Source organism: Homalodisca vitripennis, chromosome 2, assembly GCF_021130785.1.
Source record: "Homalodisca vitripennis isolate AUS2020 chromosome 2, UT_GWSS_2.1, whole genome shotgun sequence".
Lineage (NCBI taxonomy): Eukaryota > Metazoa > Arthropoda > Insecta > Hemiptera > Cicadellidae > Homalodisca > Homalodisca vitripennis.
Genome location: NC_060208.1, coordinates 137,098,159 through 137,113,598, shown reverse-complemented (window position 1 = coordinate 137,113,598; position 15,440 = coordinate 137,098,159). Strand labels below are relative to the sequence as shown.

Sequence of the window (15,440 nt, the reverse complement as noted above, 5' to 3'; positions counted from 1 at the left end):
TGAATTTAAATTGTATTTGAGAACGTATTGAATTACATGTTTGTAACATTATTACATCACACAATGATTGCCAAAGCTAAACCCATATTCTCTTTACCTCTTACTCCATTATTATGTAACTAGGTGGTTTTGTTTTGGAAAGAAACTTCGTTAACTTTCAGCTATATTATATAATGTGTTGTTGATCGCTGAAAATATAAAAGTTTATTGTATCGCACCAGCTGAAGTGACACAAGTGAAGTGACCGAAATCGAATGGAGAATCAAAGTCCTCCAAGAACTGAACTAAGCTGAGTTGTTTTTGTCTATTCTATAATTTGCTTTGAAAAAGAAATGCCTGCTACGTCAAGTTGTTTATGATGGTAATTTAGCTTACGCTGTTCCTTAATTAATTAAGATTTTGCTAGGAAACAAATTAAGAAATAGACCAAAGTAACAAATGTGAAAAAGAATACAACTGCCTTTTTAATTAGTTCTTGAAGAAAGATTTACGGATTTGCTTCTGTAGAGAGAGCATTATATCTTATCTAGGCATAAAATCAAATTTTTGTTACAACATTTATTATCAAATTTTTTTTTTCCAAAGCCCCATACTAGGCAGACCCTAGCAAAGGTGTAGATAAATATAAAAAGCAACTTTACTGTGGGTGCAACATTTGTTTTGCCTCGAGTACCTGAACCCCTTGAGCCGACCCTGCTTGAATGTTTGTTAATTGATAAACTAATTGACAATCAATTCAATGTCTGAACTAATTCCAACAACTATCCACCAATTTCACTGCCAAATGAAAGAAAAAATGCAAATTAAACAAATTATTAATAAAATTGGATCGGTTTAATCTTAAAAAAAATAAGACATCATGTTTAAGATTGCTCACAACTGAATCAGGGAGATATGTCATTAATTTTTAATTATAGATTATGTTGGGTAGCTAATTCATGAACAATTTTACACTATTTAAATATCAGTAAATTATTACCTTTTGGGCCGCCGGGCGGAGTGATTCCGTCGCTTGCTGGTGGGTGAAAGTCTCACTCGGACAGCCTTGGATGCAGTGGCAGTCTCTACCACTTTGTATGGTATCTCCCTCAGCTGCTGTTCTGACATCCCCTCGGTTTCCACCAGCTGAAACTGTAGATGCTGCTTCAACTCCTCGGGCAGCCGGGACTTGCTGTCTGAGGGCGAGCGTGACCGTGACCTATCAGCAAACCACTTAACTATTTAATTTTTACTTCATCCTCCATAAATATAGTAGTGTGTAAACATAGTCTGTTGTGGTAGTCTAAGGAATTATATATTGGTTTGGAATAAAAATACCTGTTCTGGTACCCAAGAATCAAAAAGTCTGTTCATAAAAATTACTGTCTATACATATATGTGGTAAATTTGTGTGTTTATGTGCAAACAGCATATAATGTGACTCTCAATATTTGACCATATTTGGCATACAAGTGTTATTGGTGAATCATTTTTAAATATTTAGCTATGATTCATAGACAAGTGTAATTGATTAATGGGAAACCAAACACTATTCCAGCCTAGACTTTCTATAACTGTCTGGCAGTAGAAAAACTGTGAATTATAATGCTCTATATGAAATGAGGGAAATATTGTTCTATATTTTTGCACTATTTATTTTTATTGGTTATTAATATCAGTTTTATAATATTAGTAAATGGTGACTTCTTAGGACATTTGATTTTATAAATGTAGCAGTTGTAAAATAAATACAGTGAAAAAGAAATGGAGCTGGGACCATGGGTGGATTTAGATTATCTTTGGAGATGCCATCACAATGGAAGGTTATAGATGGTCTAGTTCTGAATGCAAACATTAAAAGCACATGTTAACTTCAGACCAACAAATTTTTATTCATTTTATCCAGCAGTAACTCTTTATATTCCACAGGTATACGCGATACACACATGGAATATTAGTACAGTCATACACTACTTTACCTGAGTACTTGATGTTTACACACATTTCTCACTCTTATTTGTTATTACAAAATTGTTTATCAAAATGTTGAGGGATAGGTGCAATTCCTTGCACCCCTGTAGATCTACCCAAGGCAGTGATGAATATTAGACAAAGAGAAAGATATAATGTGTATTTAGCAATGCAAAAGCATTGACTCACCAATATCCCATTTGTAGAATGGATCCTTCAGTCTTGATGTTGAAGTTTAAACAACCGATAATGTCTTAGGAAATTTTGACTTGTTTTTATTTTGTACTGGTTGTAAAACATTGAGTATGTAATATATGTGTCAGAGTTGTGCTTTATAGCTAACAGACTCAATGATATATATTCTCAACTTTAATTCTCTTCTAACTCGTTCTGGTTTGAACAGTTGTTTCTGTAACTGTATTTGGTAGTGGAATAAATATGAAGATACTGAATGGCTGCTGGCCTTACTCACCAGTGAAAAAGTCCTTTGACAAGATCAGTCAAAGGCATTTAGTCATGTCTTTACAATGCGGGATATTTAAAAGAAATGTGAAGGAATTCAATAAAATTCTAACCTGGAATTCTAAAGAAAGTCCTCACATACTGTCTGAGCAGTTGCATTTGAGGTGCCATTGACATTGAAGTCATATGTGAAATCATACAACAGCCTAAAACTTTCCTACAAGAATTTTCCAAGTAGCTGACGACTTTCACTGTTATGACAAATAATCTGTCCATACTCTTGTCTGTATGAAAGCAAATTAATTCAGATATAGTAAGATAGAAAATAAGAAAAAAGAAACACTCTTAGCTACACTTTGTCAGTATGTATTTGTTTTTCTTAGCTTAGTAAAAATTTTACCAATTACCTGTGTTTTCGGTGTTTGCGCCTATGATGGTATGAATGTTCACTCTCTGTTTCCATGCCACTATTCATGTAGCCTGACCTTGGCCTCGGTTGTGATTCTTTGCTGCTGACAACAGTTGCTTGCTGGATGCCAGAGCTGCCTTCTGCTTGCTTTCGTTGCACCTCCTTCCACTGACTCTCTGACTCCACCAACTCATACCTAACAACATTCAAGCTTTCATTTATATTTTAAAGCCATAGACATTTGTAGTAATTTCTAAAAGGAACAGTCTGTACCCTGTATAAGGGGTTGATTGTGTATACTGTAGAAAGAATATAAATGCCTATCTATGTATATATATATATATATATATATATATATATATATATATATATATATATGGATCATTTCTTATAAATAAATCTAATGCTAAATTTAACTTGGCTGAATTATAGTGAAAAGTAAACAGTGAAGATATTTTAAATTTAGAACTTCAAAGTCAAACCTGTGTCTTGAACTCTTGGAGCTGTGGCGGCCGCTGTCATGTTCGCTACCTGAAGCTCGTCGGCTGCGGTGCCGATGTCTGCGGGACTTACCACCACTACACCGTGAAAGTTCACTCTCATTATCAGAACTACGTCTGCTACGATGGTGTCTATGCCTGAGACAAAATTATTGGATGAATAAAACACTGTTATCAATCCATTATACAGGGTGCGGCAGCATAACTTCCTTTTTTCAAAACTCAATAAAAACTATTGTATGCATCAGAAAATATTTATTTATTTTTTATAATGTAGGTACATGTCTAAAGTTTTTATTTACATTGTTTTGAAGATCAAATCTGTTAGGTGACGTCCCCCATTCTCCATACATTGCGTAAGCCGATTTCTGGAGTTTGTCATGACTGTTGTTAGCGTAGCAGGTGTTATGTTGGCAATTTCTTCTCGGATGTTGGTCTTCAAATCTTGTAGGGTTCTTCTAGCCGTGGGAAAAAAAAATTCTGTAGCATGTTTACATACCGGTCCGAAGTCACTGTCACTGTAACCTCATTTTCCTCAAAAAAACCAGGGACCAATAATTCCAGCTGAGGAAATTGCACACCACACTGTGACTTTCGGTGAATGCAAAGGCCTTTTTATGCAATTCTCGAGGGTTGATGTCAGCCCGGTAGCGCATGTTTTGTTTGTTAACAGACCCACACAAATTAAAATGGGCTTCATCGCTAAAAAAAACAATAGCACCCTCGGGAACGACATCAAGAAGAAGCTCACACGCGTTCATCCGAGAATTGAAGTCACGTTCTGAAAGTTCCTGCACTATCGCCATCTTATAGGGATGAAAATGAAGATCATCACGAAGAATTCTTCTCACAGAACGATCGGATAGTCCAAGGGCAGATGCGTGTTTGCGCGCAGAACGCCGTGGTGATCGCAACATTGACGCTCTCACTGCTTCAATGTTCTCAGGTGATCTAACGGGCCGAGGGACTCCAGTTCTTCGTTTTGTCGCACTTGCAGTTTGTCGGAATGTAGTGACCCATGTAACAATTGATTTAGGGTCTGGGACGGGAGCCAATGGGGCTAAATTAAAGCGATTCCGAAATGCACGCTGTGTTGCAATAACCGAACATCCGCTTGAAAAGTAGGCCTCAACGGCAAAGGCACGCTCCTCACTATTCCAACGCATGATGGCGACTGAACCGTGTCGGGTCAAAACTTTACAGTACCCCCTCTTGAATGAGACCACTAGCGCTCCGCTATGACATCAACTAATTGAATGGCGCACCCTGTATTACCGTTATATCCAATGTTATATTAACGAAGATTCACTTAAACATATGTAGTGAACCTTTTTCTTCTGGTACAGAAGAGACCGTTGAAAGAAGTTGGCATGATGTAAGTATAGTACTAGTTCATGGCAACAAACAGGTGATTAATTTTATGTCAATATTAAGTAAGAAAAAAAGGACAATTGGATGCATAAGTTATTGGTGTAAATGTTTTACTATTTTACTCTTGCAACCTAAATTAAACCCAAAAATCTGAAAAACAACCACAATACACAAATACTACAAACAAAATTCTTTTTATTAAATTTTAAAACAAATTACAATGTTTTCTGAATAATGAAAAATATATCACAATTAGAAAGTTAGTAATTAGTTTGTATTCCTGCAAATTACAAAAAATAAATAAATAAATAAATACTATTAGCTCCATAACAAAGAATTTGTTTTGTTGCAAGAACTCAGAGGATTTTAGAAGCACTTAATGTTGGGAGACTAAGAAATGTGCAGAAAATGCAAAGTATCATTCATCTGTACTCACTTTTTACATGACCTGGAATCATTAGAACTATGGCTTTCTACAGAGGATGAGCGACGGGCGGCGAGAGATCTAGTGTGACCTGCGGAACGCAGGGAGCGTGGGCTGGAACCCGTGTAGAGGCCACGAGCATGAGGCACACTCCATGGTGCACTTCGAGTGCTGCGCGGGGAATCACAACGGCCTGTAGCCGGTACTGTACCTCGGTAGAGACTGCTCACCCTGTAACAGAACAGCTCTAGTTGTTGGAAAAAGTATCTTTACAATATACTATCTGTAAATTGTAAATCTGTCTCTCTCTACTCTCATTGTATTACGAAATATTCTTCAAGCAGGTTACTCTTATGATTTGTTCTTATTTTAGTTGTTTTGAAATTTATATTGCAAGCTTATGAGGAGAAAAGTTAAGGTTATATTTTCTGTAAGATGATGAGAATACACTGAATCAAAACATCATTTAAAGATAGTAAGCTAGGATGGCACAAGAGATGGAAATAGCATAGCTTCTCCTGGAGCTTTTCATAGCCACATTCAGTTAATAAATTCCATTATTTTGAAAATAAAAGGTAAATTGTTACCTCTAAAGTCCCTATGACATCCAAAGAGTATTTATAATCTAAATAGTTCTTAACCACTATTTTCAAGTTTCGTAAGTAGATCAAGTTTGAGCAAAATTATAAAAAAGTATAAACACCAAAAGTACTTACGAATTAACAGGCTGAGGAATGGAGATGGTTTTCATCTCTTGGGGTGGGATATTTTCATTGTTCACTTGCTCTTCCACTTTAGGGGCTGTTGACATCAAAATATCATTGTTAGGATACATTATGCAGGAATAAAAAAACTGATTCTGATAGCGATAACCAGGCAACAATAAACATTAATGAATGCAGTATCAGCTTGTTTTCACAGCAAATACAATTTATTTCAAAATGTCTTTTGTTAGAAAAGTAATTGGTAATAATGCAAGATATTTAATAAATGAATGGCGGTACCTACACTTTCTTTTCCTGATGTTTCCTCATCCTTATTAACTCTAAATTCCAATGTTGAGTAAATGATACCTTTAATCTTAACAAAAGCTAAGCATTATTAAACATTGCAATTGAGTTTTTTAAATATTTTGGCCATACTATGGAGAGACATCTTCAGTCAGTATGGTAAACTGAAACTCAGTAAGCAATGTTTTGACATAGTACGAACTGGAAAAAACACAGATGTTAAATAATTAAATTTATTTTGTTAGTGACACTTTCGTCTGATATTCACTCTCATAACCACACAATGCAGAAATATTTTATTTTGTTGGGTTCAATTAAGAGTTATACATTTTTGTAAATAGGTTTAATTTATAATTAGGTCAAAAAATATCTCCAGCTCCCCCAAAAATAGACATTGCTCAAAATCCTTGTTTTCATCTCCATTTCCCAGTACAAAATATATTAAAAAAGAAGATTGCAATTTGAAAATTTGAGTTGGGGGACATTTTTCTTCAAAGAGCAACACTTGAAAAAATTGTTATATACAAAACAGTAATCACTAATGACTTGGTAAGATCCTCAAATTTTCATTCTTTCTATTAAATACTGTTCAAGAAATCTTTGCTAGTTACAGACTTCATGATCACCCTGGATGGCAGAGTTATTCCACACTTGTAGTGCGACATGTTTATTCAAATCATGTGTAACATGGTCACTAGTAGTACTTACCGTCTTGTGCACCCTCCACTATTCTCCGTTGGTATCGTCTGCTGGGTGTACGTGTGAACTGTGGTGGGCTGCGCAGCCTCATCTGAGCCTCCCTCTGTGAGATCTTTTCCGCCCTTCCACTGCTGTAACAGTTAACATAAACATTTAGATTTAAGAAAAAAATACTCTATGTATTTCAAGGAAATGTTTGAATGAAGGAAGAATTTTTAATGTGATACAGTAGAACTTATCACATTAAAAATTTATTAAATGTGATGTTTTTAAGTTTTTAGGCGCTAATCCGCCCTCCGGTAATCCGCCTCCTCGCTTAATCCAACCATGCCATCGATAATCAATTTTTGTTTACGTTTCCAGTACATCGCTTTATTTAAATCGTTTAAGTTGAATCCTGTCGATGACACATCATTCACGGGCAGTGTGAGTGAATGTCAGTTGACCGGCGACAGTCAGTCGAAACAATTTGTGTGAGTGTGTGTTTGTGATTTACAAACTTTACAACCGCAAATTGAAGCCCGAGATGTCAGCGAGTGGGTCGCAAACAGCGGATGTAGATTGCACAACAGAAGAAGAATTAACGGATAAAAAGATCATTGAAACTGTAATGCAAGCAGGTGACCAAGAGAAAGATGATGTTGATGATGAAGATGTCGAACCCACAACACGAGTATCACATACAGAAGCGAAAAATTCATTTTATTTGGCCCTTCAGTACATTGAAAAAGTCCAGTGCCTACCCCAATGGACATTTTGTGGATCTGGAAATAGAGGAATATTGCTGTGAAGTCCAGATTGTCGTCTGCTAAGCAAAAGAACATTACGGACTTCTTAAGACCGATGCAAGGTAATTAAATTCAGTGATGATAATCTTGCGATAATCTCTTGATGCATTTTTGTAGTTTTAACTATAGTTTTATCACGTTTTTACATTAATAAATGTTCTCCATTGATAATCCGACTTTTTTACTGATCCGACCATACTATTGGTCCCGTAGATGACGGATTAGCGGTTTTACTGTATATGAATTGAGTGCAACCTTGTTACTAGCTGATATAAATTGCTTTAGCAGTTGATAGTAGGACTAACTGCAGATGATGAATTGTTTACCTAGGCTTGTTTGGTAGGTTGTTTCATTTCTATCCCCAGTTTTATTTAGAAATTTAAAACGAGTAAGTTATATAAAGTATTGACTCAAAATAACATGGGTTTATGATAATATTATGAGACTGATGTACTATACATGATGTGTTATGAGGATTATAAACTCTTCCAGGATCTAGAAAGTGCATTGTGATAACAGCAAGGTTAATTTTCTCCTCATTCTTTTCGTTAAACCAAGAATAAAGCAATTTAAAATTTAATTTAAATGTTACTTTTACTTCTTATTATTTTTAATGGATTTTCAATTTATCATTAATGAATGCTTGAAAATTATAACACTTTTCTATCATACTATTTTATCTTGGAAACATCAGAAAATGAAGTAAACATATGAAAATTACCATTGATTGATTGGAATTTTAATTAAGAATTTAGAATAAGTTTACAAACTAATTTTCTGTAGAGTTTATTGGCATCAGAAACTTAAACACAGCTTTATTAACCTGTTTCGTGCACCAGCCTGGCAGTTTAGAAGAAAGCAACTTGCCGGCTGCTAATCAATTAGGAAAGTTAATCAAGACTAATTGGAGCCCTTTGTGACGCAACTTGAAGGAATTTCCTGAATATAAAATAAGCCGGCTAATTTGATACAAGCCTAAAAAGTTAAACTGCGACATCACGTTGGTGTGAAAACTTTATAACAATTGACTTGAATAAATTGAGGAAACAATTCTTATTGTATGTTACGAGTATATGAGCAAAATAAGGAATTAATTCAATTAGATGAGATGCAAGATTTTTAACTAGCTGGAATCCTGACAATCAATTTTTGTCAATTTGTAATATTTTACTATAATTTTTATTTACATTATTCTAGGTATTTTTTACTCTTTGAGCTGATTATCTAACCACTACTGACCTTCTATTGATAAGTTCAAAACTAGTTCCAATTTGATGTTTAATATTTATATAAAATCTTGCATCATATTTTTTGAGTTAAAATAAATATACCTAAATAATTAAGAGGCAATTGTCAGATATTAATTAATCAAATCAAATCAAATCAGATTTTTATTGCCGGAACATTATACAACGCATGGCAAATGTCACATTTTTGCTTTTTTACTTGCTAGAATTTTTGTCAAACACACACACACAATAAATTCCATTCAAACATACAATTCTGCAAACGTACCTACATCCATTCATTCACCAATTATTCCCACTTCCAGCGACGAATTTTGACAGTCTTTTTAATTGGTGGTCTCCCAATCATAAGCAAAAAACTCGTCAACATTATAAAATGTTTGTGACACTAAAAAGCGTTTCAAACGAGTTTTTGTAACACTTTGAGCGTTGGAGTGTTTTTAATTGAATCTGGTAACTTATAGACGAAATGAACACCTGCCTGTGAAGGCAAGCGTTCAAAAAACCACCGTTTCTGTGTCTACCAGTTCGGTAGTTATCTCTGCCTCTGGTCTCATACACATGTATGTCTCGACCATTCGTCATAGCACATTTAGACACACAAAACAGCATTGTTTCCAAGATGTAGAGACTCGGCAGCGTCAACAGTTGCAAATTTTTGAAGGCTTCCTTGCTCGACTCTCTAAATTTCAGCTTAGCAATAATGCGGATTGCTTGTTTTTGCAGCTTGAACACTCTCAGGAATTGATTGTTTGCACAAGCTCCCCACAACACCAACCCGTAAGTGAGGTGGGGGTAAATCAAGCCATATAAACGCCATCATCAGAACCTGACTTGGGCAGTATTTGGCTAGAGACCTCAAACCATAAATGCCTGAGGCCCAATTTGGAGCAAACGTGGTCGATGTGATCGTTCCAAGTCAACCCTCGATCTAGGTATATTCCCAGGAATTTTCGAACAATATACTTCGTCCAGCATAGTGTCAGCCAACATAACGGCTGGCTCATCATGACTATCTACTGATCGTAAAGCAAAAATTTATAAAATTGGATTTTGCAGAATTTGTTTTTAAGATTGAGGCTGTTAAAAGTTTGGACGCAGTTGTTAATTTCAACAAAACTCTGCTGTTCCAGAATAAATTTTGATTTGCTAGTGAAACAGAGAGTCGTGTCATCAGCATACTGCACTAGTCTTCCGTGCAGAAGTGATGAACCTACATCATTGACATAGATCAGGAAGAGATATTGGACTGAGAATTGAGCCCTGTGGGACACCATAACTCAGGTGAATTGGTTCAGATAATTTGTTTGAGATCTGGACAATTTGAGTTCTATGGCTTAGAAATGATCTGAGCCACTGGAGAGGCACGCCTCGTATGCCATGGGATTCAAGTTTGTCAAGCATTGTAACATGGTCAACATAGTCGAATGCTTTCGATAAGTCCAGGAACACACAATGTGTGATCCCGACGTTCTAAGTCCCTCTACAACCATGTCGACAAGATTTACAACAGCGTCTATTGTCGACTTGCCCTTCCTGAAGCCAAACTGGTCTTCAGATAGCTGGTTGTGCTTATTCAAAAATTGAAGCATTCGTGTTCAAGAAAAGCTTTTCGAATATTTTGCTCATAACTGGCAAAATTGAGACAGGCCGGTAAATTTTGTGGGATTGGGGATCGTCTTTCTTGAAAATAGGGGTTACTTTAGCGGTTTTGAGGAAATGAGGGAAAAACTCCTTGTTCAAAAGAGAAATTTACTAATTGGGTTAATGGTCTCACAATATGCTTGGAACATTTTTTTATGAGCCACGTTGACATTGAATTTAAATCATTTGTTTTTTTGGCTGGGAGCTGCTGAATTATTTTTTCAAGCTCTTCCTCAACGACAGGTGCTAGTGCCAGGGAGGCTACTGGACTCTGCCTTCTTCTTGGGATTCCTTGTGGGGGCGATGGGCAAGGGCCTTTGCTCACAAGCAACAGATCCGAATAATCTGTTTAAGCCTATTTGCAACCTGCACCGCGTCCTCTACAAGTCTATCACCACTTTTTAATTTGATTTGTTTGTTGCATGATTTGTTTTTATTGTTGATGATGTCCCATGCAGTTTTAGAAATATTTTTGGAAGATATAATTGCTTTGGAAACATCATATGCCTTTGCAGCTTGGATAACTTTTCTGTAAATTAGTTTGTAATTTCGAAAAAAAAAACCGCTTGAATTCTTCATTGTGCGACGTTTTCTGGATTTCTGAGAAAAACTTTAGTTTTTCTCTAGAAACTAAAATTCCTTTAGTTATCCATTTGTTTGTTTACCCCTTTTGGGGACAAACTTGTATAGTTTTTTGAGAGGACAGTACATGTCGAGATGAAAGTTTGAGTGTATCACTAAACCTTTCAAAACGCTCTTCTACTGAATGAATTTATTCTTGGTATTTCCAATTTTTCTTTAGAAAGGGAAGTGTTGAGGAGAGCGATGTTTCCTTGCCTTAAGTCTCTTATTGTTTTTGTGATTTTGAGCTCCCTCTCGATTTTTACTCCACTAATTATAGCCTCTTGGCCATAGTGGTCCGAGATAGCTGTATTGACCACGGACACTGCGACACCTTGGTAGATTGGAGATGAATGTTGTCAATTGTCGACTGTGTTGAATGTGTCACACGCGTTGGCGTTTTGACTAACAATTCTAGGTCAAATGACCTTAACAAGTCGACAAATCGTTTTGGTGGAAGGATGATTAGTGGTCCATTGCATTAATGTTGAAATCACCCATTAGGACATAATCCTGTTGATGACTCGTCCAAACCCATCAGTAGGGCTTCAAAATGTGTAAAAAAAATTTCCTCATTGCTATTGGGAGACCTATAGATTCCGATGATGGTTAATTTTGATCTGTTTGAATTGAATTTTTATCCCAACTGCTTCAAAATCTTTTTCGATAGTTTTTACGGGTGAAAATGGAGAAAAAGTATAGTTTTTTTCTTACAAAAATGGCGACTCCTCCTCCTTTGGAAAGTTGTCGGCAATATGAATTAGCCAATGTGAAATTTGGAGAATTTTGCATAGGTCATGTTCTTGTCCATTAAAAAACCGTTTCTCAGTTAAAACAAGTACATCTGTTTTCATTTCTGCACACATGAGTTGAATTTCGTCAAGCTTGTTAGTGGCAGATTGGGCATTTTTGGTGAAAGCAGTCGGATTTGAATCTGATTGAGAAATTTTGAATTCGTTTGTATTTGTTGGTATTTGTTGTAATTAATTGATTCCAAAATATCCCTAGAACTTTCTTAGTTTTTTTGAGAAACAGTTCTCTGGAGATAGTCATAAATCAGACACAAGTTGTATTTGGTCAAAATAAGACATACTAAGAAGACTCATAAGAAATTACTAATTACTTGTTTGATCATGTAATATGTACGTTTTTCAAAATTGGCATCATTTGTTGAAACAAAGTTAATTAATTTTATTACCTCTGGACACGCTTAGTAGTATTGTTTCCTGGGTTGAGACAAACATATTTTATAAGGGCGGTTTGATAAGTAAGTGACTTTTTGAATTTCCCTCGCAGTAATTTTAAATTCAGCAATGCTACAGTCAGCTATAATCTATCAGTAGACAATTTTCTAATTTTGAGCAAGATGCGTCGTGCAGTTGGTGTTTGGTAGCCGTTCAAAGCAGACAACCTCGTGGATTTTCACGAAAATTGAAAAACATGAGTTTCGTGTACTGATTAATCATTACTTTTTACATTTAAAAAAATCCATCACTTCGGCATCAAAAGACTAATGAACGACTTGATAAATACTATGGGGACTCGGCACCTTCAATTTCAATGATTAATAAGTGGTTTACAGAGTTCCGTTGTGGTTGTACCAGCACGAGTGGTCCCGAACGTTCAGGTCGCCTAAAAGAAGTGATCACTTCGGAAATCGTCGATAAAAATCCATAAAATGATATTTGACGATCGGAGAATAAAAGTGCGTGAATTGGCTCATTCTGCAGGTATATCAACTGAACGGTACTTAACATTCTACACGATTGGACATGAAAAACTCTCCGCGAGATGGGTACCGCGATTGCTCAAACTCGTCCATAAGCGCAACCGAGTGACCACTTCAAAAGAGTGTTTAATGATGTTTCGCAGTAACCGGACGAGTTTTGGCGCCATTTGGTAACTGTGGACGAAACATGGATCCATCACAAGCCAGAGACCAGGGAACAATCGAAACAGTGGGTTGCTCGCGGTGAACTTGGACCGAAGAAGGCCAAGGTGAGGTTTTCAGCCTACAAAGTCATGGCCACAGTTATTTTGGATGCTCGGGGTGTAATTCACGTCGATTACCCTGAGAAGGGTTAAAACGATAATCGTTGAATATTATTTGGACTTTTGGACAGATTCAACATTAATTAGAAGGAAAAAACGGCCGAATTTGGCGATGAAGAAAGTGCTGTTCCATAAAGACAATGTACGTGTCCACACTTGTCGTCACGATGGCAAAATCCATGAATTGGGAAACGAACTGCTCCCCATCCAGCATATTCTCTAGATCTAGCCCCCTGCGAATATTTTCTGTTTCAAAACCGAAAGAAATGACTGGGCGGTAGGAAATTTGAGTCGAATGAAGAAGTCATTAATGAAATAAACGCCTATTTTGAGAGCCTAAAGAAAACCGATTATTTGGAGAGAATACAAATATTAGAAAAACGCTGGACTAATAATGTATGTAGCTAAAAGAAAATTATATTGAAACATAAAATGTTAATTTGTTGAAAAAAGTTTGTTTTATTCAAAAAGTTACTAACTTATCAAGCCGCCCTTGTATAATAGGGAACATGTGTTTCTGGCAATGATTTTTCCGTGTGGTCAGTTTGTATTTTTACAAATTACTTTAGGTACAATTTCAGTTACACATTTGAAATCTGGCATGAGTCAAATAAATACTTTGTGAATTGTTCCATACATTTTTATAACTTTATTAGTCAAATGTATAAAAGGTTTAATAATAAATGTTACTACAATTTAAAAAGCAATTTTAAATGGTACTACTACACATTTTAAAATTTTGTAAAAAGTTTTTACACGTACTGATCTTAAATTTCAGATATTGCGTTTGTGAGACAGAATAATTTGGAAAAAGACAGACATACTACAATTAATTGCTATATACTCATATCTCTTTTATAAAAACCCTTTTTATAATTGTTGCCAACAATACTCAAAATCAAATTAAGCAGACGTGATTTACCTAAAAATTTCGAAGAGGAGTATAAAAAGCATACTAGCAGCTTCAATATGGGAGGTTTTGTAAATGGAAAAAGTTTTTTTGCAACCCCTGTTTTCATATGAGTACATACCGTTTTGTATTTAGTATAGATAAAATTGCATTAAATGAATAAATTACTAAATTTAAATCATTAAGTGGCTTGAAATGAAAAAAAGCCGTTCTGAATTAGCAATTAGCTGTAATTTTATAACGAACATGTGAGTTCACATACAATTATTTCTAACATGTCAACCATACCAAACAAGAAAATATGATTAGCATCTGTCACTAAGAGATAAGTTGTCAAGGAAACAATAAATCCGAGGAAAGGTCCAATGATAGCAAGAACTTGTTTTATGGCAGGGAAAGCACGCAATGTGATATGTCTTGTTTAACAAACAAGGTAGTAAATGTAGAAACCAATAACAATAAAACACAGAGAGTTGCTAGAACAAGAAAGATTAGAGTTGTGCCGATGTGGGCTACTGGGACAATAAATCTCTAGGTTAACAGCTTAGCTGATAGCTCAACCGATAGTCTACTGTGAGTTGCTGGTATCGCGAGGGAAATGTTAATGCGATGGGAAACTTCCATATTGGTCCTAAGACGAATGAGTTGGAAACAAAAATAACTTGAAACAATACAAGATACTTTCTGTACAATACAATACACGACTTTGTATGATAGTAGTTTCATTAATCCTTGATGTAGTAAAATTTCAATTTCAGCCAATTAAGACACGCGCCCTAATAATAGGAACTAAAATATAAATTTCACAATTGCATGAGATATTGTACTTATTTAAGTAATTATTGCGGAATCTTGTTATCAGATCTACTAAAAAGGTTGATTATAACTAAATCTTTACACCGTGTCTATAAAATATACAGATTATATGGATGGATGCCCTAAAGTAACATTCGTTGAAATGATGTAGGTTTTTCATGTTGTATTTAATTTAAACAGCTTATTGGAATCTATAAAAATAACTTCCTAATATTGATTTTTAGTTAACAATTCACCTATTTTGTGAATATTCAATTTTTCAATTAATATAACACTGCAAAAGATTTAATAGTTAAATTTATAAAATTATTAATACTGAGCTATTAGTCTTATTAAGTTACCAAGCCTGTAATTGCACCAATAAGAAGTTATGCAAACAATACTTTCATTGTCACCTTTAATTTGACTAAATTTTATTTTCATATACAATTTCTATACATTTATTGTTGAAAAATATCATAGAGCTTCCTGTTCCCATAAACGTGTGTTTTATATGTTTAAAACATAATGTACACTGTACCGGAGTATCGTTTCACC

The 15,440-nt window shown here is 35.3% G+C and overlaps 1 protein-coding gene across 3 annotated transcripts in view; it reads right to left on the bottom strand.

The window, feature by feature from the left end:
• LOC124354768 (band 4.1-like protein 4) overlaps positions 1–15,440 on the bottom strand; it is a 368,162-nt gene that overhangs the window by 16,611 nt on the left and 336,111 nt on the right. For 2 of the 3 annotated variants that reach the window (XM_046805455.1, XM_046805454.1), the window contains exons 12-17: positions 6,835–6,956; positions 5,833–5,917; positions 5,129–5,347; positions 3,304–3,459; positions 2,820–3,017; positions 980–1,198 (exon numbers count right to left, since the gene is read on the bottom strand). In XM_046805455.1, the coding sequence (XP_046661411.1) occupies positions 980–1,198; positions 2,820–3,017; positions 3,304–3,459; positions 5,129–5,347; positions 5,833–5,917; positions 6,835–6,956 (999 nt within the window). The remainder of the gene's footprint in view (positions 1–979; positions 1,199–2,819; positions 3,018–3,303; positions 3,460–5,128; positions 5,348–5,832; positions 5,918–6,834; positions 6,957–15,440) is intronic. The other variant, XM_046805456.1, reaches the window with a different exon arrangement.